At 41.4% G+C, this 27911-nt stretch overlaps 3 protein-coding genes across 4 annotated transcripts; all 3 read left to right on the top strand.

Moving 5' to 3' along the window:
* The first annotated feature begins 1216 nt into the window (after positions 1-1216).
* LOC112566663 lies at positions 1217-6312 on the top strand. The gene is made up of 7 exons (XM_025242960.1): positions 1217-1372; positions 1886-2014; positions 2673-3022; positions 3324-3510; positions 3983-4149; positions 4416-4997; positions 5277-6312. Exons 2-7 carry the CDS (start codon positions 1969-1971, stop codon positions 5625-5627), a joined length of 1683 nt encoding a protein of 560 aa, XP_025098745.1. The 5' UTR covers positions 1217-1372; positions 1886-1968; the 3' UTR covers positions 5628-6312.
* A 2287-nt stretch (positions 6313-8599) lies between these two features.
* Positions 8600-12894, top strand: LOC112566504. The gene is made up of 7 exons (XM_025242723.1): positions 8600-8751; positions 9001-9071; positions 9762-10018; positions 10521-10782; positions 11058-11175; positions 11918-12080; positions 12333-12894. The coding sequence occupies exons 2-7, from the start codon at positions 9023-9025 to the stop codon at positions 12519-12521; spliced, it is 1038 nt and encodes a 345-aa protein (XP_025098508.1). The 5' UTR covers positions 8600-8751; positions 9001-9022; the 3' UTR covers positions 12522-12894.
* A 6907-nt stretch (positions 12895-19801) lies between these two features.
* On the top strand, positions 19802-24867 carry LOC112566500. 2 transcript variants are annotated; one of them, XM_025242720.1, is made up of 7 exons: positions 19802-19906; positions 21040-21108; positions 21494-21750; positions 22167-22428; positions 22897-23014; positions 23816-23978; positions 24346-24867. In XM_025242720.1, the coding sequence occupies exons 2-7, from the start codon at positions 21057-21059 to the stop codon at positions 24532-24534; spliced, it is 1041 nt and encodes a 346-aa protein (XP_025098505.1). In that variant the 5' UTR covers positions 19802-19906; positions 21040-21056; the 3' UTR covers positions 24535-24867. The 2 variants fall into 2 exon arrangements, with proteins under 2 accessions (XP_025098505.1, XP_025098504.1); XM_025242719.1 differs by having other exon boundaries at positions 21035-21108.
* Positions 24868-27911: the final 3044 nt, after the last annotated feature.

Raw genomic sequence — 27911 nt, 5'->3', positions numbered from 1 at the left:
GGGAGCTAACGACGATCGATCCGCAGTCGTGATTTGTGATCGCAGTTTGCAGTGCTTTCAAGCGACGCCGACACATAAATATCTCCAGTACCGGAAGAAAACAATCGTTAGGCCACCTGTGACCCTCCGAAATCAGTGTCCACCTTCCCTCCTGCACACCCCACCTATAAACATAATACACAATCTCCCACGCGAATGGTTTTAATTATAGCAGCTGATGGTTTTACTCGTGGACATGCGTCTATGTAAATTCATGTTTTGGTACCCACTGCATCCTAAAACATGCATAGATTAGACGTGATTTTAAAAATAAGTTCATTTCTTGCCTATTGGTGGTAAATGCGTGTTTACGGTTAACTGTGTAAAGGGTGGTGAGTCTGACCCTGGGCTGGGATTCTGCGCGATATACACCAGCTGAACTTAGTTTATCAGGCGTTCTAAGGATAAATGCAGCACATGCACGAGTAACAATAGCAAAGGAACAGATGCACCCAAAAATGAAAGAGCTCATGAAAATACTAACAAAATAAGTCTTGAGCGATGAATTGAAAGCTAAGGTAGAACATTCCATTATTGTTTACTTCTTTTAGAACAGGTGAAATCAAACTAATCCAAGGTCCCTCAAAACTTGAGCAACAACTTCTGTTTTAGGAGGGCTCATAACACATTTACATAGGTTGTCAAGGACGCCATGACATAATCTGGAACCGGGAACGACCATAACCTTAATTCAAGTTACCTTTCCTGGTTTCTTCCAGTAAAAATGCCCTGAAATCCCAAGCTGTGCCAAACTTGACACCATGGTTTAAAAAAAACAAAAAAAAAACAAAACAAAAAAAAAAAAAAAAAACAAAAAAAAAAAACAGAAAGAAAAAAGGAAAAAAAAATACTCTGTAAGGTTCTAGTTAACGAAAACAAAGGGATGCATAAAACTGACTTCCTCTTCATCCTCCTTGTCCATTTTATTTCGCTTTTGTTAACGATGTCGTGACATTCGTTAGGAGAGGGAAACCCAGAAGCTGACACGTACCTGTACACTGCAGAAATTTTGAAATTTCTTTAGGGTTGTGTGTTTGTAATGCGCGGAGAGACTGGCTTTGGACATGAAAGCTCTCACTATTATCAAAATATTTGTTGTTATAAGCGACCCAGTGAACGCCATGGTTACTACAGTGTGAGTAGGGGGGGGGGAGGATTGCAATGTCGATGACGTATTAATGCCATGACGTAATCGCAATAAGTCGACTGCGATGACGCACTTTATCTCGCTGAACACGGCGCTGGCAGACGTGAAGCCAGCTGGTGAGATGGTGGCCTGTACCCTGAACAAGAAGTCCTGAGAGAGAGGGAGGAGAGAAACAAGTTCTTTAGGGTAAGCTGGTTCACGTTGTCGATCTGTTAACATGGTTTGTCAGAAAATGAAGTAAAATTTTTTTCTTGCACATAGCCTTCCCATCTCTCTCTCTGCACAATATATTAGGATCCGACGCGGGGTTCGGAGTTTAGAATGTTTATCTTACGATCAACTCGACTGGCTATTCCCTCTCATACAAACGCACACTGTATTTCGCTATATTTTGCATTTGAATCATTGAATTATGGCGTATTGATGAACCAGGCATCTTAACCTGTCTGATTAATTCTGTCCTGAAAAACTATTGTAAGCACTGAGCAGTCTCCGTAGGTATATGCGCTATATACATCTTCTCTTATTATTACTAGCATTATTAATGCGTGTGTGTGTGTGTGTGTGGGGGGTAGTCTGGCTTGGATGTAAGGGAAGAGAAATTGAAATAAATAGTGTACAGTAGTATATACTTATGTGATACAGTAGTCTACAGCTATAGTAGGGTACAGCTAATGGCGTAACGACTTTGTGCTGCAGCGGTCCCTGTCACGCTAAGAATGCCGCAGACCTTGCAGCTGCTGTACACGCAGCTCCAGACCTCCTAACACCGTCCTCGGAGCATGACCAGGTCCCCAGACCTTCCTCGCAAGCGTCACAAGTGGCTAGGTATACTCTCCATCTCTCTCTCTCACTTGCTCTCTATTTCACACCCCAACCCTCTTTCCCACCTTACAGTTGAGCCAATCACGAGCCAGTGCACTCATTTTAAAGGCGTAGAAAGCTTACAAATCAATGGACTGATTTCATTATGTGATTGTTTATGGGATACCATTTCTCAGCATCCCAGTGAATTTCTCTCCTCCCACCTTCCGACACACATACAGAACCAAGCCTTTCGCAAAATGAAGATCGCCAAACTGGCAAAGATGTAGTGTCTCTTCACGCGCTTCTGCTAGCTGATAATTTTAAGTCCAATTCATCATCCTGGGGAAGAAAAAAAATGTCTATATAAAATTACCAGACATTTAAACAATTTAGCTGCTCATGACTTCATTAAGGAATGTGTAGCGGTTCCTGATTGGTTCACACTTTCAGAACACGACGCAACCTCCGGTTTAAAAAAAATGGTTGAGAAAAAGAACAGCACAGAATTTTTCAGCGCGTTTTCATTGGCTAATTTTCTATCTAGATGATATTTTAAAAAAATAATAAAAAGACGTGCGTCTGCGAAGTACGAGTGCATGCGAACTAAGACCTAGAGCGCGCGTGACAAAGACAGTTTCATGGAAACGAGTTAGAAATCCATTGCAAGAATTTGGTGCAGGTCGTTTGTTGGGCTGTTTCTCCGGCAAAAGTCATGTTGAGGGCAGCAGCGACCACGGCAGTGGCTACATCGAGCACACGAGCTGGCTGGACCCGTACAGCGGCGAAGGGGCGAGGCCACGCAAGGCAAAGCGCTTGGAGGGCAAAGTCGGCAGGACGAGCCTCCCCAGCGGTAGAAGCGGGGAGTGGATGAGCCCCTGCTTCTTCTTGGGGGATCTGGAGTGGGCCCTGCTGAAGGAGGGGCTGCTGGAGTACCGCGACCCCGCTGCCAGCATCCCGGTACTCAGCATCTGTCACGGCTTCTCCGACGAAGAGCTCAAGTCGCTCAGCAAGCGACGCCACTATCTGCAGGTCGGTGACTGTGAGAAGCAGCAACGGTATCAACAGCGGTAACAAAAACAATAATAACACCAATAGTTGTAAAACAGAACAATCCCATGAAAGCATACCTCAGGGTCAATCAGTACCGACCACTGTAAGAACAGTCCATTGCGAGTACTAGTTTCTGCCAGAACAACCCACAATAACCACGACGAGAATCCTCCACACATCTTACTGACCTCAGCCATTATCCCGTCACCGACACACTCCTCTTTCATCCCCTTCCACATTAACCTCGCTCTCTGAAGAATAGTGCGCCATGTGCGTGCAGCTGAACCGCTTGTGGGACAAAGAGATGGTAGAGGGACTGGACAAGGTGCTGCGCATCGACGGCCTGGAGCCTTTCATCGACGGCCTGCCTGCCTCTGTGTGGCTGGAGTGTGTGGAACCCACCCTGTCCATCCTCATCTCGCTCAACGCACTGCGCCACAGACGATCCAACCTCAGTGTCAAAAGAGGTACAGGGAGTTCTTTGTTCTCTCACCCCTTTCACTATTCCATCTAAAATGATTGTCCCACTCGTTTCTTTAACTTTTTTGCCGAAGAGGGACCCTATCAGCTCTGAACCCGGTTCCGAAGGGAACATTTCGTCTGCTACTCCATTCCTGTAGCTGACTGGCTGAGCTCTTGAGTAAACGAGACGAGGAAAGTATATTATGGTATAAGCAGAATAGGAGCGTACAGGAGTTTCTCATGAGAGCGCAGAAAGATGAGCGCAGAAAGATGACGGCGTGGTTGCGTAGAACGCAACAAAACAAACACGTAGCTAAATATATGTCTATAAGGCATGTCTGTCTAAAGAAAGATAAATATTACATAAGTATAGACTACTGTATTGATAAGGAAATGAAAAAAGTTGAAAAATCTGCTTTAAATTTTCTGTTTACAACCTGATATACTGTAGTCGCATAATCCCCGTGGCTATTTCAGGGGCACCGGAAGTGCTTGACAGCAGCCGCTCACGTCACGGAGATTTCGAGTTTGGACCAATCGCCATCTTCCATCATCCTAGGCGTATCCAGCAGATGATGCTGCTTCGTTTCGAGTTCCTCAACACGGTCACTACTGACCCGGTAGAACTTGGTGAACTCCATCGGGTGAGCCCAAAAGAGAACGATCAGGTCGTCTTAGTCTGCATGTTCGTCGATCGGGGGCATGTAATCCTGGCTAGCTAGCTTCTCAGTCGCAATCACTTCAATGTTTAACCCTTGCTTTAGCAAGCGAGTGGACTTAACCATATCAAGAAAAAAAAAATAGAGACTGATAACCTCTTTTTTTAAGTGTCATTAGCAGGCGAGATAATGTAACCACCCTCGAACGTAACCACCCTCGAACATCATGGAATCATCTTTCTCGTCCTCAGTCACATGACCACATCAGACGCAGCTACAACCGGCCCCGTCGTTTTCGCAACTTGCGCGGGACTGAGGATGATGGGGGTCCCCCTTCTAGCAAAAACCGCGACGACAGCATCGATGCCAGAAACAACGACAAATGCGTGAGAACTGCGCGAGGACACGTCTCCGCGTGCGATACCTGTAGACAGCCGGTGCTACCAGAAGAGCACGGATGCAACAGTAGAAGCAGCAGCTGCTGCTGCAACTGTAGTTCCAGCAGTTGCAGCTGCAGCAGCTACACTAGTAGCAGCTGCAACAGCACCAGCTGCAATTGCAGCAACAACAACAGCTGCACCCTCAACATTTGCCTAGAAATACCTGCTTGTGAGCAGCGTTCAGGCAACAATCTCGACACGCGGGTGGAGACTTCGCTCATGAACCCCAAACCCGGTCGGTTCCCTGCAATCGGCCAGTCTCCCTGCCACGACCTACGTCGGTCACTGCGTTGTTTGAACAACAACAATAACAGCAGCAACAACGTCAGCACTGACGGAGGCTCACCTGCGCTCATCGCCATCTCGGATCGTCTTCAGATGTTGCCAGGCCAGGTGAGTTACAAAGTCCAATTTCTTACCTCGCAACTAAATTAAATGCCATCGTCTTTCAGGACACACTTCTTCTGTTATTTGAATAAGTACTAGTATCAGTATATTTACTGCTAGAATATTCAACGTGCTTGGCTGATTCTCTGGAAATCACCCAAAGCTCATGCGCAAACAAAACCGGGCGTTCTGGAAAAAGCTTTACTGCTGTTATCGTTGAATGACTATCAAGTGTATTTTCAATCGATTAAACTCTTGAATTGGTTGAGAAATTAATTTTTTCAGGATCCCAGCCAGTCTGCCACCGGAAGTGCCGCCACGCGCTCAGAATGGCCTGCCATGGACCTCATGGCGCTCGGCGACCACACTGTCTGGATGCTGACGTCAAGGAGGTACATTACCATCCCCGCACAAGCGCACAGAAGAGCTTGGCACGGCGTCATCGGTATTACCGCGATCAAGGGCGGCACTGGAGATGGTGAGGATGCGACAGGGATGGACAGGACTGAGGGGCGTCTGTCCACCAGGCGAAGTCCCTGGAACTTTTCGCGGCGCCTGGTTCGTAGGGCGCGTGGATGGAAGAACCGCTTGGAGCGCTCCATTATACAGAGGGACAAACACAGCTCACGACGTTAGCCCGCAGAGGCCATGATGTCGGAGCGGATTAAGGAAGCAAACAAACATGAAGCAGGAAAATAACCGAAATAAGCAAACATTTAAGCAGCACAAACAATCAATCAAGCAGTAAGAGCAGCGGACTAAAGTAAGCAACTAGATATTGAACAAGCGAAAATTATCCAAACTATACAGGCAAGCCGATAAAACAAACAAACAAACAAACAAACAAACAAACAAACAAACAAACAAACAAACAAAAAGAACAAGATAAACAATTCAAAAACATAAAGAGACATACAAGAAAAACATGTTTCAAATTAATTTGACATCGATCATAAGCAGGCAAGCCTTACTGGCGCCATGAAAGACATCACCTTTTGAATCATCAATCAAACTCTTGCAGCAGTCAGTAATAATGGCTGGCAACCCGCAGTAAGTTCACCGAAAACAATGGCAGGAGGCTGCCGACACCATTCAGGTTAAAGCGATCTTCACCTGACAATCAAGTTTGCAGTCTACATCAATTTATTTGTATTCTTTCCCGGGATCACGGGAAGATCTGATGTTGCTTTGGGATCTCACAGGGGCAAAAAAACCGTCACACTTAACTGCAGCGCAATTGTGTTCCCACTGGCCAGAAAGAATTAAAATTGTTTATTTGTGGATGTCTTGGCACAACAATAAAGTCCAGGAAGCACAAGAACGGTGTGTTTGTTTGTGTGTGTGCGCGCGCAGGTTTGTGAGTAATCAAGTGCATGCTCGTGTTCTCGTTCATTTCTGTTATGAATTAAACATAAATTGCACTTAGAGATGCTAAACAATATAAGAGGATGGGGACATTCTATTTAACTCACATTTGCTGCAAGAATCCTGAGATGTTGATCGTCGGTCCTTTTCATTTCACACTAAATAGAAATAAATTCAAAACAAACAAACAAACAAACAAACAAACAAACAAACAAAGCAAACAAGCAAACAAGCAAACAAACTTGGAATTGTTCAGAGGCACAGACTCTTGCCTGAAGGAGCTCCTTAACCGAACATATTGTGAATGTTTACCTGAAGCAAATTTATGCGTAAATAGAAAGTTAAGCTTTTGCAAAACCAAGCCGTATATGCGGCAATAAATCATCTATTAAGAAGGCCCTGACAGTAGAACAAAACCCCACCGAAGCTGTTTCTCGGCCCCGATCATTAATGCTCACTTCTTCCGCTACGTCAGTTGGGTTTTAGGGCTGAGAATTCATACACAAATGGTCACAGGTGGGTAGATGTAAACACACTTCACTCTCAGACAACGCCCTTCTCAAGCGAACAAACATTTCTACCGATGTGACATGAAGGTCACACGAAAACATCGCCAAATGTAGTCACATCTTCGACGATAGAAATGACTGATCGACTTCCAAGGTTAAACATCTGTCTGCTTTTAAGTGAAAGTTTTATAGGAAACAAATTTTACTGAAACAAAATGTGTATCTACATCAGGGGAGGGCAAACTACTGCCCACGGACGTCTTTGGCCCGTCTGCCAAATGTCAAATGCACTTGTTTTCATTTCTCTGTTCAGGTTAATTTGATTAAAATTTAACTTATCAAGTACAACAGAATTAGACATCGGCAGTCCGTAACATTCTAACACAGACAATGTACAAAAATATAAAATAACAGGCAGACATGTCTGGTGGAGTCGTTAGAGAACATCGGGGGCGACTGCTTTGGAAGCAAAGGCTGGTTTTAAAGTTTTATTGTTAGCAAACTCAAACAGTTTCACTTTACACAATAGATTCGGTAAGTGAGCGCCGTTATTTGTTGTCCATTCCATCATTGCTAGGTTTGTTGTGTAGTCACGTGACGTGGGATTTTGGTCTTTTACCGGCCTGCCACATAGCTTACAATTTCGAGATCATCCAGCAAAAAGAAAACTTTGCCCATCTCTGCTCTACACTGTTAGTTCACGGTTCTAATTCATTTCTAGAAGGCTTTACCGTGATTAGACGCGTAACAAGCGTGATTTGGAGACCGCGGCGTTACTTGTCTCACAGGAACAACTACCAATCTCAAAATAATCATCAATACAAATTTTCCCGTTCCTGCTCTTATGGAACACACTAGTCACTCGAAGCTCTATAATGTATCTTTAACCCTTTATATCCGCCATTTGTAATGTAGTCTTTCCCTTGTTATTTAAAACACCACATAACATGTCATGTCTTTGGTCTGACACGAACTGATCTGTGGTAGATATCGAGACTGGGAATATGACGAAAGGAAATTAATCGAGGAAAATATATCAAATATTACAGATAGCAAGAAACAAATTATAGCACTATAACACGAATCGTTTGTTCTATGAAGAGAAAAACGAGTATTGTTGGTCACTGTTTTCAGTCTAAAGTAGTTTATGACTATAGTATTAACATCAACACCTAATTACATAAGTCTATTATCCCATTTAAAAATATAATTAAAAGCAATAAACTGGCATAAATGTTTCATATCGGTTTATTGTCAAATGAAACATACAAATGACTTCTGGATAGGACACGCACATGAATGCAGATGGTCATTATAACATTTAATTTTTAATTTCCGCCGAAATCTGTATAGTTCTTAGCAATCTTTACATTTTACATATGTGCTATACTTAGTGAGAACTTTAATTTCGAATGGACACCAGACTCTGAACGACTTCAGTTCTCTTGACCTCTTACAAGAAAGGAGCGAGGACAACTATACTAAGCTCTGGATTCCTTACAAGACGAGGGCAGATGAAACGTGGCTGTTTGTGTGTTAGAAGACTAAGAGAAAAGCAAGTAAACAAGTTAAGGAGAAAGAAAATCTGGGAGCGTCGGGGGACAATGAAGGGCGAGGTAGTCATTGTTGTGGTAGGGAGGAGGTCAGCTAAGATGGGAGTGAACATTGCTGACGATTTGATAATACTAGTACGATGTATGCAACTGCCAGCTGTGACTGTATGAAAAGTAAATCCTCATACTGTAGTGTTGTTTTTGTTTTGTTTTTGTCGCCAAGTAGTATAAAAATCGAGCCGTTCCGCTGTCGAGAACAGATCCTGAAACGAGGGAAGCAAAGACAAGTCTGAATCTCGTGAAACCACGTCTACGGGAGAAACCCCGTGACACGTGAGTACCACTGTGAATGTGTGGGGCTTTGATCACTGTGAGACTGGTGTTTTTTGTTTGTTTGTTTGTTTGTTTGTTTGTTTTTTGAAGGACTTTCTTTCGTGATAACTTCTTAAACTGTGAACCTCTAGCTATCCTTGTGCAGTCTGTAAAAGATTCAGTCTTTAAGGCTAAAGAACACTCAAACTAAGTTTTATTTCATGTCGTGTGGCCTTTAAATTTTTCTCTTGCTGTTTTGTTTGGTTGCAGAGCAGATTTCTTACAGACAACCATGAGAGGGGGATTTCTTTTTCTTCTAGCCGCAGTGGCTTTTGTCGGTGGTGAGTAAAAAGCATAACGAATGGTTTGTGGCTATGGAGTGGGAGGGGAGGGGAATTGACACAGGTGACGTGGGATTAAAAGCACCAGAAAAGTCATGCTAGCTCATTCCTCCACTTACTCCACCAACCAATGATACTTACTCACTAATTAGTAAATTAGCAAATGCATAAGCGTTTCTCTTTTCTCTTTGTACTATTTTTCCGATCTCTCGCTTGCTCACAATGTATGGCAGCAACATGCAGTGGTGGTGAGAATAACGGGGTTGAGGGCTTAGGAAAAAGCTGTGTTCCATAGCAAGAGGAACATTGGCATGGGGGGGGGGGATGGATTGGTGTTTTACGCCGTGTCAGCAACTAAGGCTATATTACGGCAAGCAGCCAGCCCTGTAAACAGATGTCACGTGCAGAGAAAGATCAGCGTGCCCGAGACGAGAAATGAACTCAGGGCAGCCAACCTTCACTGTATTGGTGACAGGCGCTAACAGCGCTAACCGTTGCGCCACCGGAACGCTTGCCCTTGGCATGGAGTTTGCTAATAATTTCAGATATTATCCTATATTGTAGCTTCTAAGAACCCGCAGTACAAGTCGAAATATTAATACTAAATTAATACTAAAAACAATTATAGCTACAACAGCAATAACGTGACGCGTGAGCTTATGTGACATGCTTGTGTGTTACGTCACACAGGGAGAGCGGCGTTCACCTGTCGCTCTGAGTATGGCAACCGACTGGAGCAGTTTAACGGCTACAGAGCCAGGGTGGAGCTGCCCTGCAAGTACAATGCCATCAAGGATCAGCAATGCGGTGACTACATCATCAACGTCACCCCAGGTATCACCTTTAACGGCGTGGATTACCTCTCTGCCACGGCCTGGTTGGGTGTCAAGAGGATCTCCGACGGCAAGTTCCTCGAGTTCCGCACCAGCTACAAGATCGCCGGCAAAGTAAGAAACCACAAGGACTTTTATCGATCAAGCAACTTTAAAAGAAATATGCAATTTAAGAAACTTGAAAAATATTTCTACAAGTACAAGACAAAAAACATTATTTGAGAAAAAGAAGTTTAACATTTTTTAAAAATAAAAAAGCGTATTTGTTTGGGTTTTTTTTTTACTTCTTAAATCAACGTCAAAATAACCCACATTAGATGACTAGATTGTTTAAACATGGGTTAGGTATTATTTTTTCCTTCTGTCAGTTTATGTATATAAAAAACTGAAAAGTAATTTAAAAGAGATAGTTTTTTTCGAGAATAGTCTCATTATTGTGGTAGGGATAAGGGATACATGACATCTACACTGGCAATGCTCAAGCTCACAAGTGCTAGAGAGACAGGGACAGAAAAGATTGAAATCAATAAAAAAAAGAATACTTTCATGTGTTAGTGGTTTGTCATTTTTGGGATGAGTTCCAGTTCTACTCACCTCGTCGTATTATTATTCACAGTACCTGACTGAGTTGAAATGCGAGGGGTCGACAACCCTTCTGCCGATCGTGAAGAAGGACGGCGATCTTGAGTTCGCCGACATCTTTAACTACACTCCCGAAGATGACGGCCTTGGTGTGGTCTTCACTGAGAAACAAAATACCTGGTCATTCAGCTTCGGGCTGTATCAGTTTAAAGGCAGTAGATTCAAGTCTTCTGACTGGTCCTTCACTTGCAATGATGACAGCGTTCCACTAGTTCCGTATCCTGAGCAGCTCTGTGGTGAGAAAGATTTCCACATAGGATGCTTTGAAATACTTGTATACTCAAGGCTTGTATTTAAGTCGAGGCTGCAACTTACAGATCGGTCAGGCCAGTGATCACTACCCTGGGTACCACAACTAATTTCCTTAACTTTACTGTATCTGCAAAACTGTACTGTATCGGCAAAAGGAAAAAAAAATTGCCGTTAATTATTATCAGTAAGATGTGTGTGTGTTTCGTGTGTGTTTTGTGTGTTTCATATGTGTTTCATGTGTTTTGTGTGTTTCATACAGGAAATACCAGTAAAAACGTTCTGAAGGACAGGACTGCTGGCTTCACTCAATGGTCAGACGACGTAGCCACTGTTTTGCTCGACGCACTCAATAATTCACAGACTGTCCAATACGAGCAGTAAGTATTAATTCCTCCTTGGGAAGGAAGCATTCTCCATCTTAGTCGTTAGTCTTTAAATGACAGAATGACGACAATGACAGTCAGGAGGACGTCATACACGTTAACTATAACTATTAACTACTGCGAGTTTCAGTACCCACACCATGATATCTTCCAGGAAACATTTTTCATCTTCTTTTTTTTTTTTACAAACCGTATTTGTTGGTCAGTGATAATGCCTGCCCCGACTGACTAAAATAGTTGTGTGAACCACAGCTGTTATTCTCCTATTGTCGAGAGGTCTTACGGGTCTCGTAGGGTGTAATGTTTTTCCTAGTGAGTGGGTGAGGGCAAGACATTTCCCCAAGTCTTACCTATTAAGCCCCTTCTGTTCTTGCGATCTAAGCGTGGAGACCTTACTGTGCAAATGTCAAACGCACATATCAGTATTGTACATGAATAATTATATTTACCTTGTCAAGGCCTCAGCCAATAGAACTGGGATCGTAAGTCGTGCAAACGTGACATCGCGAGTTTGACCTCTTTATGTACATGATGACGTTTGACATGAGAACGAAAAAAAGGGAGGAGGTATTCGTTCCAATTTTTGGAAGTAGTATCTCAAACTGAGGTTTAACCCGTAGTTCGATTAAAAAACGGCGCCCAACTAGGATTCGATGACGAGCACTCATGCCCACACACTGAGCAGAAGGGGACACTTGCCAGCTCCCTCTTATTGTTTCCCTTGCACTTGTAACAGACTCGAAGACTTCTGCTTAGTCAGCCAGGACAAGCTCGTCAACCTCTGTCCCGACGACGCAGCGAGAGAAAGGACCATCGCCGCGTGCTGGATGATCGTGGGTGAGAAAGGTCACCGCAAGTGTCTGACCAAGTACACCTTCCCACCCATCGAAATCTTTGCCGTGAGTTTCACGCACTGTACAGCTGTATGATAATACTGTTACTATGCAGGAAACAATCATAAAAACACATTCCCAAAGGGGTGAAAAAAAGTTTGATGCCGAATGAAAAAAACGATTTTGACGACAGTCTGTTCGTTGAACTCTATATCGAGGTGCTCAGTGTGCTAGATCGTGAATTAAACACCGTTAACACATTTGATTTTGTTATTCTTCTAATCGTAATCAAAAGCGTTTGTCTCACTCGACTTGCAGAATTGTGTGGATTGGATGTGTAGTGGAGCACCACCCAAGGACCCAAATAAAAGCTGTGACAAGGTGGCTGAAGCCATCGACGACTGTCGCGAGTTTCCGATTCTGACGAGCCTGGTGAAGGCGTCCAAGTGTTACAGCGGCCTCACGTACCGACTGAAGGACGACAGCGAGGGTGACAGCTGTCCCTAAACCGTTGAAGTCACAACATTTGGCAGCGATAATGTCACCCAAATTTTAATTGCATTAGTGTATTTTAGCTACAATTTTTCATCTCTAAAAAAATCTACGCTTTTGATTTAGATGATCATGTTTTCTAATCTGACATACGTGTCAGCGTTTGCTGACGGTCCTTTTTCTCCAAAGAAGAGCAAAAGTTCCCCTGTTCTTATTAAACAAGTCTCAGAGAAGAGCATTGTACTGAGCAGTGTTTATCCGGAGTACTTTAGCCCTGCAGTCGTGCTGATTGAAAGTCTTATGAGGGTGTTTTACTTTGATGCTTTTGCTTTCTGATGTATGTTTACAGAAGTGCATGCCTTCTGAATAAAGTTAATTGATCTATGAATTACTTTTTTGCCTTTTGATTCAATCAAAGCTCGCAATTATGATTAATTTGGCTGGTACGTCTTTCTTCCCATCTGACCTTTATTCTTACTGACAACCTGGCCGGATGGTAGCGCAGGGGGCAAAGTGCCAGTAACTGCAACATCTAGAATCGGGGGTCGTGAATTTAAATCTCTACTCCGCCATACCTCATATGACACCTTTATATATGGCCGACCGAGAAAAAGTCACACACAAGCGTCGTAATACAATGAATTACTTGTCGGACATAGCCACAACCGGTGCATGTTCATCATTACTTAAAGGTCAAACAAAGAGAAAATCAATATGAAGAAAGAAAGCAGAACGAAGTAGAAAAAAAAAAAACCTGCAAGAAAATAAACGAACGAAGAAAAAGAAATAGAAATAAAAGGGTCCTGTTGTACCAATATTTACAATACCCGACAAAGCTGCAATGTCACGTGTCATCGACGCTGCCGTCATCCAGAATGACGGTGACTTGTCTTCACCGACATCTTTGACTGCAGTCCTGACGCTGACGGTTATGGTGTGTTCTTCACTGAGACAACCGGCCGTTTCTATATTTTTCGGGCTTCTTAAGGAAAAGAGATAATATTCTCAACACGGAACGAACTTTCTGCATACTCATCAGTAGGTGAATGAATAAAATTAATATAAATATCTACATTAAGCGGAAATAGTAAAACTAATGCACTACTGGGGAGAGCGACAGGGGAGAGAGGATGGGGGGAGAGAGTGTGTAAGAGAAATAAGATAGATAAGAGAGAAAATATTGGAAGAAGGCTAATAATCTCGGGAAATACTCTGAGCACAGAAAGAACCGAAGAAAAGGAAACAAGTCCGCATAGACAAATACGTCAAAGAGTCCACGAATCTGTTTTTCAGTCTGCAGACGTTTGTGTGGCTATAATTATAGAGCTAGATATAAAGATCCACCAACTATTCAGTCATTTATCTGTTTTCTTTCTTGTGTGAGTTGTGCGTGATTTTGTTTTGGCGTGTGCTCAAAAAGGGGTTGCCAGCCAGGAAACGGACTTCTGAGGATTGCTTCCCTTGGTCTCTTTCAAAGGAATGTAACTCTGAAGTGTTTCTTGCGGAGCAGACGATCAGCAGATTCAAGGTGCACGACAGCCCATGGTTAACTTCATGAAGATTTTTTATGGAAAAGGATTTATTCAGAAGGACCATAAATTATCTAAATCAACCTGATTATCGCTTCAGCGACGACTGAGAGCTTCTAAAATGTTGCATGGTAAGTCTCTCGTGCCGTTGGAAATCACAAAAAGTATAGCATTTGAAGTTAAATGTGAAATCAAGCAAAAATGGTAGAAACGTTTGTAAATGGTTGAGAACGAAGAAATGAGTTACAACAGACATACAAAGGATATAGATCTTTGGAAAAGAAAAAGGGAAGCCTGTTTAACGGTTACTTTGTGTAGAGCTAAAACATGTTATGGCATGATCGGGTTTCATGTGTGATCTTAAATCAAGCAGCAGCGTTATGAAAGCATTGCAGCCGTCTTTGCGTTCAACTCCTGAAGTGCAGGGATTGGTAAGGATTGGTAAATGTATCAACGATGTCAGCATTTGTCGTACTCTCTGACTTACACATGCTGCACGCACATTAACCCACAAGTTCGCGCCCAATCTCCATAAATATATATACACATATAGACTTCTGTTTCATACCGTCTCACGCATCGGGCACCACCGGTTGCCTAGAGATGACTGAACAAGGCACGCCATGTGTCTAGGATTCGCAACAATATCTGGAATGGGTTGGAACCAGACCCAACCAATGGCCGGCGCCCACACCGTACGACACGTTAGCGCTGAGGTTTCGCTCCTCGCGTGCCCGGGGATGGAAGGTAGAAACGCGAAGCAAACGGCCTTAAAATACTATAAAACCATCCACCATCTAAAAACATCAAGTGCCGTCGGCTTCCAGCAAGAGAGAGAGAAAGGACAAATGTGCGTGTCATCAAGAAAGGCCTTTCTCCCTATTACTTTACAGCTAGATAAAAATATCGGAAAACGACGATAATCGTCGTCTTAAGTGGGCGGTAAACGTCCACCCCAAAAGCAAGAAAAATGTTTAACGCCCAAAAGAGGCGAATCGTTTGGAAGCGAAGCAAAAGGAAAAAGACTCATCGAAAGAGTGTGTTAAATGTGTGTGAAAATATGTTTAATTCTTGTGATAGAGGTAAGGGTGGTCTAAAGCAAATGTATATATCTACCGATGTGACATGACGGTTATTGCCAAAACATTGCCAAATGTACTCACATCTTCGACAACAGCAACAAATAATCGAATGTCAAAGTTTAACATCATTTCATTTTCAATAAATTTTATAGGAAACAACTTTTACTAAAAAAAACCCTAAGTATTTACCGTCATAATTCAATTGGCATTCGAGATTCGCGGTAGGTCAGTAATGTGACGCGTTTTCTAGTTCATTGTCGCCACCTCTACTTCTGTATCGCGTCGTGATAGGTTCTCTATTATCTATGTTTCTCCGGAATGTTCCGCCTTATTCTCTGTTTGGTGGTGCAGGTCGTCTTTTTATTATTATTATTTTTTTTTTGCACATTACGTTTTCAATGAAAAATACACAGGCAACTCGGGTAGGTCTTACAGATCCCTTGCGAACAGCTTTTCACTTGCGGTCTTGGGGAAGTTTTATCCCAGGCTTATTCTTCATTTTCTTTTCATAATGGAGTTGAATAAAAGCGAATGAAAAGAAAAAGGTAGGCTGTAGCTGAGTATGAGTTTCTTCTTGCATTAATAATGAAAAGAAAGTTTATTTTTCCTGAACTTTTTTTTTTTATAACGATGTACGAGCGAACAAAAGATGAGAGTGTCTTGATACGTTATTTGGTTGGTCTCTCTTTCGCACGATAAAGAAATTATTCTTCTTCCTTGTTGTCTTTCGAACGGAATACGAGTGGACGAAAAAGGGGGAGGAATGGTTCGGACTCTTGGAATGCCAACAAAAATTGAAAATAAAATATAGTTTTCCATCTTCATTATCTTTTTCATGGAGTTCTAGTGAACGAAAGAGACTGGACAGTGGTGGCTAGTTGAGTTGGCATAAAAATACTCCCTAAAATAATCATACTTCCCATATTTTTTCCCTTCATAACAGAGAGTACAAATGAACTAAAGAGAGTAGATAGTGGTGGGGCGTTGAGTTGGGTTATTTTCTTTGTTAAAAAATAATCCCAAAAAGAAATAATGATTCGCCTTTGATTTATTTCTTCGTGACCGAGTACGAGCGAACTAAAGAATGTGATGGAAGAGGGTTAGGGGATGAATGATGTACATCTGTCGAGCTCTCGTCGCGCTCAAGGGTCGTATTGTTGACATTCATAAACCACACACAAGATGCCGCTCCATTTCATGCGAGTTCGATTGTTACGAGCGCACACAGTCTCGGATTACTGTGACTATTGTGACGCTGTACCTCGCGAATTGTATAAGAGTGCGTGTAATAAAATGCACTAATAATTTATTCAGTGTTTTGAAGTCCATCTGACCCATTTCAACAGCAAATACTGTTGGTGACTTGAATATCAATGGTTGGCTGTAGATCAGTATCGCTTCTTTTGTAGTAAGGGTCTAAAGCAGTGATGCCCAACCTTTTTCGGCCTGCGGGCCATATCCATTTCGGACAGCCGTGTCGCGGGCCACTTCACCGCAAAAATACATAAAGGAGAAAAAATAGAGCAGATACCATTTTTTATTAGAAACAAGTTGTACTTACCATTAATTATGTAGTAATTAGTGGGATATTTGAAGTTGTTTTCCCGAAACCAACTTCTGAATGTCCGGCCTCATCGTAGAGACACCAAGTCAGAGCACTGAATCGAAATGTTCGTCAATTGAAAAAAAGATTGGGAAACGCCCCTACGTGGGGATAAATACTTCTTCTTCCTTTTTTTTTCGTTTTTTTAAGGTCTTCTTTTATTACTAACATGCCGATTTCCTGCACTGTGGGCAGAAGTTTTGCGGGCCGGATGGCACCGCGTCGCGGGCCGGATATGGCCCGCGGGCCGTAGGTTCTGCATCCCTGGTCTAAAGCATATTAAAACACGATACCAACCATTCTGCATAACTTTACTGCTGTGCATAATCTGGAGCTCTCATTCCAAAGCATTCTGTTGTATATGGGGGAGCTTTAATGGCTACAATGCACTTTAGGTGAACCTTGATAGGAGAGATGTGTTAGAAATCTTTGTGGACTATATCTGTGTAGGGAAAAATATTTAGGACATATCAACAGAAAGTGGCACAGGTCTTCCAGGCTTGCATTATCCCTCTGCTGACATACAGGTTCAATGCTGGTTTGATTAAAACAAATGATCCCATTTTGGTAAACGGTTACATCTTAAAAGACACAAGACACTTCTTTATTCGAATAATAACACCTTGTTTATATAGCTTGCTCTTATTAAGTCAGGATAATACACAATATTTATGTAAAGTAAAGACAAAAGTAAATCGTGCTATTCTTGACAGAAATAATCCAGAAATCTTTCACAGTGGCCATAAACAGGGGAAATAGCCAACCGTCTGCATTTCATTTCCCATACAGATCCGAAGCCATGACTACGCCCTATCTTAAAAATACAGCAGGATGTTGTAACATTTTAACTTTTAGAGCCCATTTGATACAAAACATTTTGAGAGTCAATTTTACATGAAAGGTTAACAGGGCAATCGACAACAATGGCAACGCCATCATCATGCATCAAAAGTAAGATGCCCCACGGGTTTGCTAAAACATCAATACCTCGTGCTCTACATCGTGGTTAAGTCTGACCAGAGTTCTGATAAGAAAATACAGAAGAGCGAACGACTTAGTATACAGCCTTGCTTTAAGCCGGTCACACACTCAAAATAGCCTGTTATTCTAGATCCAGCCTTAACAGCTACTTTTACACTTTGATACATACCTTGTAGTGTTTTAAACATTTTCCCATTATCTATTTGTTCACTTATCATCTTATCAAACTTTTGTGCAGATGACAGATTACTGCCTAAGACCAACTTTCGGGATACGTACCCCGTCAAAAATGTTATTAAAGACAGTGGTGTAAAAACCTCATCAGAATATTGCCTGAAATCTTACAAAAGTCTCTCGAGGCCAAGCATCTTGTTTCCGAAGGAATAAAGTCGTGTCCAGACCTCGCATACATTGTTTTAACTCTGAAGCCGTAGTTATAGAGCGGCGGTAAAGGTGTCCTGCTGGGCCTTGTCCAATGCATAAAGCAAGTAACGGATAATATAGACGGGTTTAACCATTCTTATGAAAGTTGGCAGCAAATGAATAAGACGTCTGTACATAGTTTTGCGCCGATGGTAGGTTTGCCGGGTCACGTGACGAGCGGTAACCAGTCGTCACGTCCCAGCTCGCACTAGTGTACCGGATACATAAATACTGGTCATACGAACTTTGATCAATAAAACATTCACGACAGAAAATCGACAGACTATAGAGGCTGGTGCATTGATTGGAAACCTAATTCCTAGGGTAGTGAATATTTAGGATTATTGCGAAAGCTTTATCGCAGAATTGTCTCCTTCCCCTTTCTTTTAACCTTGGTCAGCAGCAGCTGGTCAATGGACAATGTGAGAGGTGAAGCGGAACATAACTTTGCCGCAGATGTCGAAAGTAAAACAAGGGTGCAGCAGCTGGACATAAAGATCAAGTGAACAATACCGAGTGGGTACCCAACTTTAATGTGGCGAGGGACAATAACTTTTTTCTCTCTCTCTCTCTCTCTTTCTTTCTCATAGGAAATTTCAACATCATTTTTTTTTAAATATCACCGCAAAGCCAATCTTTAATGGAAAGTTTCTTTAACACATGGTTTCCAAACACAAGTTCCTACAAAGTCTTAGAGTAGAAAACAGTTCAACATTTCGATGAATTTGACGTACCAGTGGGCTCTTTTTTAAAATGTAAATTATTATTATTTTCACTCATACAATAAATATGAAAATGTTTCTTGGTAGGAAGAAATAATCGATTAACCTTTCTTATGTAATGATAATATATCAAAGTTTAAAAAAGTAACAGAAACTCTTTCAACAAAGGGATATATCTGATTAGAAAGCTACTTGACGAAAAAGGTGCAAGTTCGTCTAGTTTGTTGTTGCTGCTGCTGTTGCTGTTGTTGTTCGCAGGCATTACATAATTCTGGATTTTGTATCTTTTGAATGCCGCATAATAAAATATCGACAAAAAACTAGTATGTATTGCAAGAGTATATGAGCAGTACACAATTTCATTTCTTTCTCTTCTACAGACGTACACGTTAATATATGAACTAGCAAAAACTACAATACAGCACTAAGAGACGAATCATATGGTTGGATTGTTCTCTGAAGAGAAAAACCAGTGCAGAATGATGTACCCTTTTTAACAGTCTAAAGTATTTTATGACTATGGTATTGGTACCAATTTCCGACTATGTATAATATACTATTCTCTTTAAACATCGAACCTAAAGCAATAAACTGGCAGAAATATTTCATCTACGCATGTTATCAAATAAGTCCAATCTCTGATTTACTTAATACCCTCCCCCCTTATTTCGGGCAGGTTTTGGGACCAACGAACAGTCTTTCTTGATTCTGGCAACGATGTTTAAGAAGTCCTCACTGAAGATGGAGAGAACGACAAATTAAACAAGTAAGGATAAAGAAAATCTGGGGGAAGGGAGCGTCAGAGGGTGAGGTAGTGATTGTGGGGGAGGGTGGAGATTAGTCAAGGAGTGTGAAAACATTGCGAACGATTGGGTAGTCATATGACGTATGCACGTGCCAGCTGTCGCTGTGTAGGAAAAGTAAATGGTCATACTGTAAAGTTCTTTGTCTCCAGCTAGCATAAAAGTCGCGCCTCCCGCTGTCGAGAACAGGTCCTGATCCGGGTGAGTCGAAGACTGAATCTCGTGAAATCACGTCTACAGGAGAAACTCCGCGACAGGTGAGTAGTACTTGCAATGTGTGGGGCTTTGAACATTGTGATCATCCGACCTGTAATCATTTGAGACTGGTGTTGTTTAGAAGGACGGTCTCTCGTGCAGACGCCTCAGGTGTGAGGTCTAATATTTAGATGCAGTCCGTAAGAACATTCACTGTATAAAGCTAACATTGTTTCTTTGGTGCATGCGATGCATCGTAATCCAAACGATGCTGAGCATGAGAAGTGGGTTTTCTGATTGTTATTTCCCTGTAGTTGTATCGCAGTAGTGCAGCAAGTAAAGAACAAAAAAATCCGAGAGATGCTGTGCACGAGAATCGGGTTTACTGATTGTTATCTCCTTATAATTGTATTACAGTGGTGTAGCAAGTAAAGAATAGTAAAGACTTGATCAGCTGCATAAGTAGGGCGGTCTTTCTATCTTGTAAATATATATGTCATTTTCCCTTGAATATTTTCATGATTTTCTCTCTTCTCTTTTGCCCCTAAATAGACTGCTGTGGTGCCAAACATTTTGTTGTCGTCTTCTAAAATAAGAGTAATAAAATAACACTGTGTCGAAGTGTTTTATTTCTACACAGGACTTTTTGCTTTAGGGAAATTACAATATCATAACGGGATAATATGATAATATGCTATGAATAATATTAGAGTTTATGAATGGCCTTTGGTAGGGTGCATGACCCTATTGGATAAAATATTTGCCTTCTTTCTCTCTCTTTCTCTATTCCTACTCTCGCTATCGCGTGCTTGTCTCTTTCCGTGAGTCTTCCCCGGATTCATAATCCCATGTGGTTCCACGCACTCAGCTCATGGCAAAGATCTTTTACATTTCCCATTCAACACTCCAAAACTTCAAACTAAGGAATAAGTGGTAAAATGATTAGTAAACTATACTATTAGAGTCTGCATCAATATTGCTAACATTGTTTTATTGCTAATCTTTGTTTATCAATGGTGCCATCTTTTCGACAGGGAACTGGATGACAACAGAAGTTGTCAAAAGTGGATTAGGTAGAACTGAAAAGGAGAGTGAGAAAACATGCAGGACAGTCTTAGAGAGAACTCTCAAGCTAAGAGTTTTACTTGATCGTGTGGCCTAAATTCTTTTTCTCTCTTGTTCTGTTGCAGAGCAGATTTCTTACAAGCAGCCATGAGAGGGGGCTTTATTCTTCTTTTTCTAGCCTCAGTGGCTTTTGTCGGTGGTGAGTAAAAAGCAGCGTGAGTGTATCTTGGGAGGGGGCGGGGAACATGCCTATACGCACCTTGGTTTTACTTATAGCCAAAAATACCTGCACGTGTCGTTCACCAATCAGGATTATCTACTTATTATGCTCGCTGTACGGTTCATATGACTGGTCTCGCAGGTAAAGACTATGCTCGCGCGTTTTGGTATTTTTTTAAACCTTCAATCTAATAACATAGCACCACTTTCAGTCCCTCGTTCAAATTCACCTATAAGGGGTTAAACTATTGTAGAACGGACTCGTAGCAGTAGTACAAGCAGAAATATTTATACAATTACTAATAAAAGACATCAGAATGTGGAACGTGTTCATCTGTGACGTGCTTGTGTGTTACGTGACACAGGGAGAGCAGCGTTCACATGTCTCTCCGAGTTCGGCAACCGCCTGGTGCAGTTTAATGGCTACAGAGCCAGGGTGGAGCTGCCCTGCAAGTACAATGCTATCAAGGGCCAGCAATGCGGTGACTACATCATCAACGTCACCCCAGGTATCACCTTTAACGGCGTCGATTACCTCTCTGCCACGGCCTGGTTGGGTGTCAAGAGGATCTCCGACGGCAAGTTCATCGAGTTCCGCACCAGCTACAAGATCGCCGGCAAAGTAAGGGACCGAAAATTTTCTGTCTCGCAAACTGATCGCTCTGTCTTGTAATCTGATCGCTCTGTCTGTCTTGTTTAAGTAAATAAAAAAAATCAATTGACAGGAAGCAGATTAAAAAAAACTGAGGATCCACCGTTAAGAGGTTTGCAAAAATGGCCCATTAATAAAATCTAACAAAACAGAGAAAAAGTATTACATATTTTAGGCGAAGAAATATATTTTTAAGCAAATGTGGACTTGTACTTGAGTTTGAACTGAGATCAAAATAATAAACCTTTTTCCACTCTGAAAGAGATACAGAAGCGTACAACACGTGTATGTCGCCAGTAGACAATGCTCGAGAGAGAGAGAGAATTTACTCGTGTACATGGTTTGCTGTACTTGGACGTGAGTTTATATCCCACATTTTTTTACAGTACCTGACAGAGCTGCAGTGCGAAGGCTCAACAACCCTGCTTCCGATTGTAAAGAAAGACGGCAATCTTGAGTTCACCGACATCTTTAACTACACTCCCGAAGATGACGGCCTTGGTGTGATCTTCACTGAGAAACAAAATACCTGGTCATTCAGCTTTGGTCTGTATGAGTTCAAAGGCAGTAAATTCAAGTCTTCTGACTGGTCCTTCACTTGCAATGATGACAGCGTTCCACTAGTTCCGTATCCTGAGCAGCTCTGTGGTGAGAAAGATTTCCATATGGGATGCTTTGAAATTTTTTTTCACAAGAAAACGATGATTTATGCATTCCGTTATTCCAATATATCTTATAGAGTTCAGACAACCACCTTTAGACATTATTTGTCCAATAAACATCTACTGATCTTAAACCAGTTGGGGAAATTTTTTAATATATTTTGTTGGTCTCAAACCCATGACAGCCCTAAAATATTCATAGTCAATACATGCAAATTAAAGACGCTTCTTTATCTTTAGGAATTTTATTATGCTATGTAAATTAAACAAATGATCAAGCATTGAGTTTTCTTGCTCCTGACCAAATTTAATACTACATGAAAAACTATCTTGGCCATATAACTGATTGCCTTTTGGTTTCTTTACACAGTTATTAACTTCATCCTCTGTAAATGGTGTATTAAACTCTAACTCTGTGTGTGTGTGTGCTTGTGTGATTTCAATTAAATTTCAGGAAATACAACCAAAAGCGTTCTGAAGGACAGGACTGCTGGCTTTACCCAATGGTCAGACGATGTGGCCACTATTACATACGACGTGTTCCGTAATCCCAAGATTACCCAATACGAGAAGTAAGAAACAATCTCCTTCCCCCGCCCCTATGTAAAGGAAGCATTCATCATTCCAGTCTTTAGTCTCTGAGTGACAAAATGACAGTCAAGACAAAGTCATGTACATGTTACCGATCCTAACCTTAAATACAGTCACAGCTTAGAACTTTTGTGAAAGTAACTTGTGCTCTTCCTGTTTCACTAATTATGAATCTCTCGGCGTAATTTTTTCATTTTCGCTTAATTTCCGAAATTCTATTTATTGATCGAGTAATCGTGACAGTATGCCCCGAATTTGACCAATATAGTTTTGAGTACTATGGCAGTTATTCTCCTGACACAGTTGTCGAAAGGGTTTAAGCGTTTAGTGGGGTGCAATTTTTTTTTCACGACTGGGTAAGCTTGTAATACTATGTACCCAAATCGGGAGGGAAATGACCATTCCATTTTAGATATATACAAACAGGTCAAGATTAAAAATACAGACATCAGGATTATTTATGGATCTGTTTACTTTGTCAAGGTCTAAGCCAGTGGGAGACCTGTGATCGTATATATGATTAATTCATATAACAGTAATCTGTCGTGAGTTTGCCCTCCTTATGTACATGACGTTTGGAGACGTGTATCTCGAGAACGAAAAGGGAATGAGGTGTTCACTTTGTCCAATCATTAGATTAAAAACAAATACCACCTAATAAGAGGTAGGATTCATATGCCGAAGATTAACGTTCACGCCTACACTCTGAGCAGAAGTGGGCACTTTCTGTTTGTTGCGTTTTTGCCAGCTCCCTCTCATTGTCTCCCTTGCGCTTGTGACAGAATTGAAGATTTCTGCCAAGTCAGCCAGGACAAGCTCGTCAACCTCTGTCCCGACGACGCAGCGAGAGAAAAGACCATCGCCGCGTGCTGGAGGATCCTGGGTGAGAAAGGTCACCGGAAGTGTCTGAGCAAGTACACCTTCTCGCCCATCGAAATCTTTGCCGTGAGTTTCACGCATCTCTGTACCCGTATAATAACGCTTTTCCTGCCTCAAAACAATCACATGGTATGAAAATGAAGTCTCTCGCTGAGAGAAAAAAAGATTTTGACGATACGCTCTGTTTGTGGAATTCTATGTATATATCGTGATTGTAAGTGCACAAGAAAAACATTCAAATAATTCAATTATTTTTCATAGCACATGAAACACCAAATACGTTTGAGTTTCATAAGCAGTTTCATTACATCAGCATTGCTATCGTTTCAAATCTTTATATTTGATGTGTATTGCTAATTACATTTGGCATTTATTGATTCCTCTCTTCTTTTGCTGCGTTACCATAGCATGTTCTCTCTTCCTTGACTTGCAGAACTGCATAGACTGGATGTGTCAAGGAGCTCCACCCAAGGACCCAACCAAAAGCTGTGACAAGGTCGCTGAAGCCATCGACGACTGTCGCGAGTTTCCGGGTCTGACGAGCCTGGTGAAGGAGTCCAAGTGCTACAGCGGCCTCTCGTACCGGCTGAAGGACGACAGCGAGGGTGACAGCTGTCCTTAAACCTCCGACGTCACAACATTTGACAGCGACGATATCGCTCAAAGCTTTAACGGCTTTAGTTCTTTTTCAGCCACAATTTGTTTCTCTACAAAAAATCTACTCTGTTGATTTGGCTGATCCTGTTCTCTAAACTGACATACGTGACAGATCTTTCTATCAAAAGTGAACGTTAGAAAAGAGTATTGGACTGAGTAGTGTTTAGCTGGAATACTCTAGCAGCGCAGCCACTGTGCTTGCAGTAAGTTTTATGAGGGCCTCTTTGACTTACATACTTTCTGTTAAATGCTAAAAGAAGTATTCAATTTCTGAATAAACTTTGTTTGAATAACGCAATTTTTTGTTATTGTTTATAATATTTAAAATCTCCATCATTGTGTGTTTGCATTTATGTGCGGATGCGTGCGTGAGTACGTGCGTGTGTGTGTTGGTTTGCATGCGCGCCTATTTATCCGTGTGAATATTCATGAGAGGTATCTAAAGACAGGATAAGGAGGGGTGAGCACACTGACAAAGTTACAAATGACAGGTATATATATATAACGTTTTTGTCCGACAATGACATTATTTTATAAGCTCAATAAGCCAACACAGAGGAGCCATTGAAAGTACAGTAAATTCAAACTCACACTGTTCAGGATATCGCAGACAGTGATATTATTTCAGTGTTTACATGGTATGTTCTGACTTGACAGCCATATGACGGAATGTGTAGTTATAGTTTATCTAATATCTCAGGGCATGTGATTTTCTGGAATGACACTGCCTCGCTGTTTCAAGTTAGCTACGATTGCTCATGTAAGCCACCATAGGTTGAATTTTCACATCAGTGTTTAAACAATATATTTGTGTAGTGTTCATCGAAGGAGTGACCAAAGCTATTCCAACTATTCATTATATATATATAAGCCATGTAATTCAATACAATGCAGCTAGCAGCTGATAGATATCGTGGCATGGGAGTAAGAATGAGGCATATCTATAAATAAATCCTCAACAATACTCTTCGCCCTGTCATCGAATAAACAAAGTAGGACTGAAACACCGGGAGACACACCCTTGAGATGCAATAAAGAGGCCACATATCTAAGAATCGTCTTTGACAAAAAGCAAGTTTCCACCAAATCCAGAAAACGGAATAGAAGGCTAGACAAAAACTTTCCACTTATATGCGAATATAGGTGAATAATTATTGATGATTTAGTCTATTTATATTTTATGTCAAGCGGTCTGAGTAAACTTTTTGAAATGCGCTATACAAATCCTCATTATGATTATACCCACCCTATCCTCCATAAACGTCTTAGTGAAAATATGACAGTAAAAATGTAAGCAATACCAAACAATTGGCCTGATTCCTATGTAATGCTTTGAGAACCTGAATGTAACGCTTTGAGAACCTGAATGTAACGCTTTATTTAAAGTGTGCAGATATATATATATGAATGTTTATGCTTACATATGAATGCATGAGAGTATATGTATACGTGTGAATGCAAAGAAACGAGGCTCACCTAATGATATTGACAGTAATGACTAGATGTCAATAAAGAGTTCGAGTTCTCTCTCTCCTTGTGTGTGTGTGTACGCGCTCGTGCGTGCGTATGTGTGATTATCATCCTTTTCTTAGTATCATTATTATATCTTCCTTCGTACATTTAAGCTCTGTAAGAAGAAACAGCCTCGCTTGTTTAAAGAGATTTCTCCCTACCCCTCAAGGGGGTGTGTGTGAATACAATTAATGTCTATGTGGGAGGGGGAGACAGTTGATAGGTAGACATAAATAGACTAGTGCTTGAATGAGACAAATGACAAATCTTTATTTACAAGGGCAATAGAGTAAGCAAATGCTACGCTTTTTTACATCTAGGTCTAGTTCTTGATCTAAAAAAGAAAAAAAAACTAGTGCAATGCAAGAGAGAAAGAGCAAATGGAGGGAAGGAGTAAAAGAGAGAGAAATACGATGTGTAAGCGAAATGCGATACAATTAAGAGAGAAAGAGAGAGGGGGGGGATGGAGATAAGGAGTGAGAGAGATAGAGATAGAAATAAGACAGGGGTGGGCAATTATTTTTCCCAAGGGGCCGCATGAGAAATTGGGTTGGTTTTAGAGGGCCGGACTAATATAGTTAACTCAGTTTTACCCAATACTGTATATATAATATATATACGGGCGGACGGGCGGGCGGGCGGGCGGGCCGGTCAGAGACAGGAGGCGGGCCGGATCCGGCCCGCGGGCCGGCCTTTGCCCAGGTCTGAAATAAGATATGTAAGCGAAAATAACTACTGGAAAGATTGCTGGTAGTACGAGGGGAAATCATTTTGTGCACAGAAAGGATCTATAAAGACAAGGAATCAAGCATGTCAGCGAATATACTTGTCATGTGCCTGGTTGTGCAGCAATTATTACAGAGTGAGATATAAAGATTTACGAACTATTAAGTCATTCATCTTTCTTGTGAGACTTGCATGATTTTGTGTACACGCACGCCATGATCAAGACAGGGGCCCTTACTCCTGACGTGCTTGGATTGGTAAATGTATCAACGATGTCAGCATTTCTCGTACGGACTGACTTACACATGCACTCACACGCGCGCACCACCCCCCTCTCACACACACACACCAGTGTTCTGCCTTGAAATTTGTTTCTTTGGGCCAGTCTGGACATATTATCTTTGAGGTGTTTCTTGTGGCTGGTAATATTTTTTTTCATAAAGACTAGCAAACAACAGGCCAATAGATGTATCAGAGAGTGTTCACCCTGATCTTCTTTTTATAATATTATTCTGTATTAGGATTAAATATTTACTTTTATTTTTTTAATCCTAGTAGACCCAGAGGATCATTAACAACTCAAGTGTCGGCTTGGTCAGATCGACTGTCAAATGAAAATAAATTTCCACTTGATACAAATCCTGCCTTTGAGTTTATAAGCATTAATTTATCTAACGGAATTTTATTAATCCTGTAATTTATGATGATTGTCACAAAGGTTGAACAGTATCTGCTTCTGACCTGCACACAGCATACTAAAACATGAATCACAGGGCTCCGAGCTCGCCGATGCAAAGCTGTTAAGAGTATATTATAACGTAGATTTTAACTCGAGTAATTACTGTAAATTTCGAACTACAAGTCGCGACTTTTTTTTTTTTACCCAAATTTAAACAGCGATACTGTTTATTGCGTATCACACCACAGATATTGTGTTAACTGTGAATTAAATTTTGACGAGCTCCTTGTTAAAGTGTTAACTGTTCACACTGTTCCAGTGTTAAATGCTCGCAGTTTAAAATAAAAGCCGCATACAATTGAAGCATTTTATAATTTGCTTAATCACACACCCTTATCATGCCAAAAACGATACAAAATGCCTAC

Source organism: Pomacea canaliculata, linkage group LG6, assembly GCF_003073045.1.
Source record: "Pomacea canaliculata isolate SZHN2017 linkage group LG6, ASM307304v1, whole genome shotgun sequence".
Lineage (NCBI taxonomy): Eukaryota > Metazoa > Mollusca > Gastropoda > Architaenioglossa > Ampullariidae > Pomacea > Pomacea canaliculata.
This window is presented reverse-complemented; position numbering and strand designations above follow the sequence as displayed.

Bases quoted from the DNA above. Each gene is read 5' to 3' on its own strand.
- LOC112566663 (XM_025242960.1), top strand. From the start codon at position 1,969: ATGACCAGGTCCCCAGACCTTCCTCGCAAGCGTCACAAGTGGCTAG. The intron at 3,511-3,982 runs GTACAGGGAGTT...TGGCTATTTCAG, and splicing joins CAACCTCAGTGTCAAAAGAG to GGGCACCGGAAGTGCTTGAC. The intron at 4,998-5,276 runs GTGAGTTACAAA...TAATTTTTTCAG, and splicing joins TTCAGATGTTGCCAGGCCAG to GATCCCAGCCAGTCTGCCAC.
- LOC112566504 (XM_025242723.1), top strand. From the start codon at position 9,023: ATGAGAGGGGGATTTCTTTTTCTTCTAGCCGCAGTGGCTTTTGTCGGT. The intron at 9,072-9,761 runs GTGAGTAAAAAG...TACGTCACACAG, and splicing joins CGCAGTGGCTTTTGTCGGTG to GGAGAGCGGCGTTCACCTGT. The intron at 10,019-10,520 runs GTAAGAAACCAC...TATTATTCACAG, and splicing joins GCTACAAGATCGCCGGCAAA to TACCTGACTGAGTTGAAATG.
- LOC112566500 (XM_025242720.1), top strand. From the start codon at position 21,057: ATGAGAGGGGGCTTTATTCTTCTTTTTCTAGCCTCAGTGGCTTTTGTC. The intron at 21,109-21,493 runs GTGAGTAAAAAG...TACGTGACACAG, and splicing joins CTCAGTGGCTTTTGTCGGTG to GGAGAGCAGCGTTCACATGT. The intron at 23,979-24,345 runs GTGAGTTTCACG...CTTGACTTGCAG, and splicing joins CGCCCATCGAAATCTTTGCC to AACTGCATAGACTGGATGTG.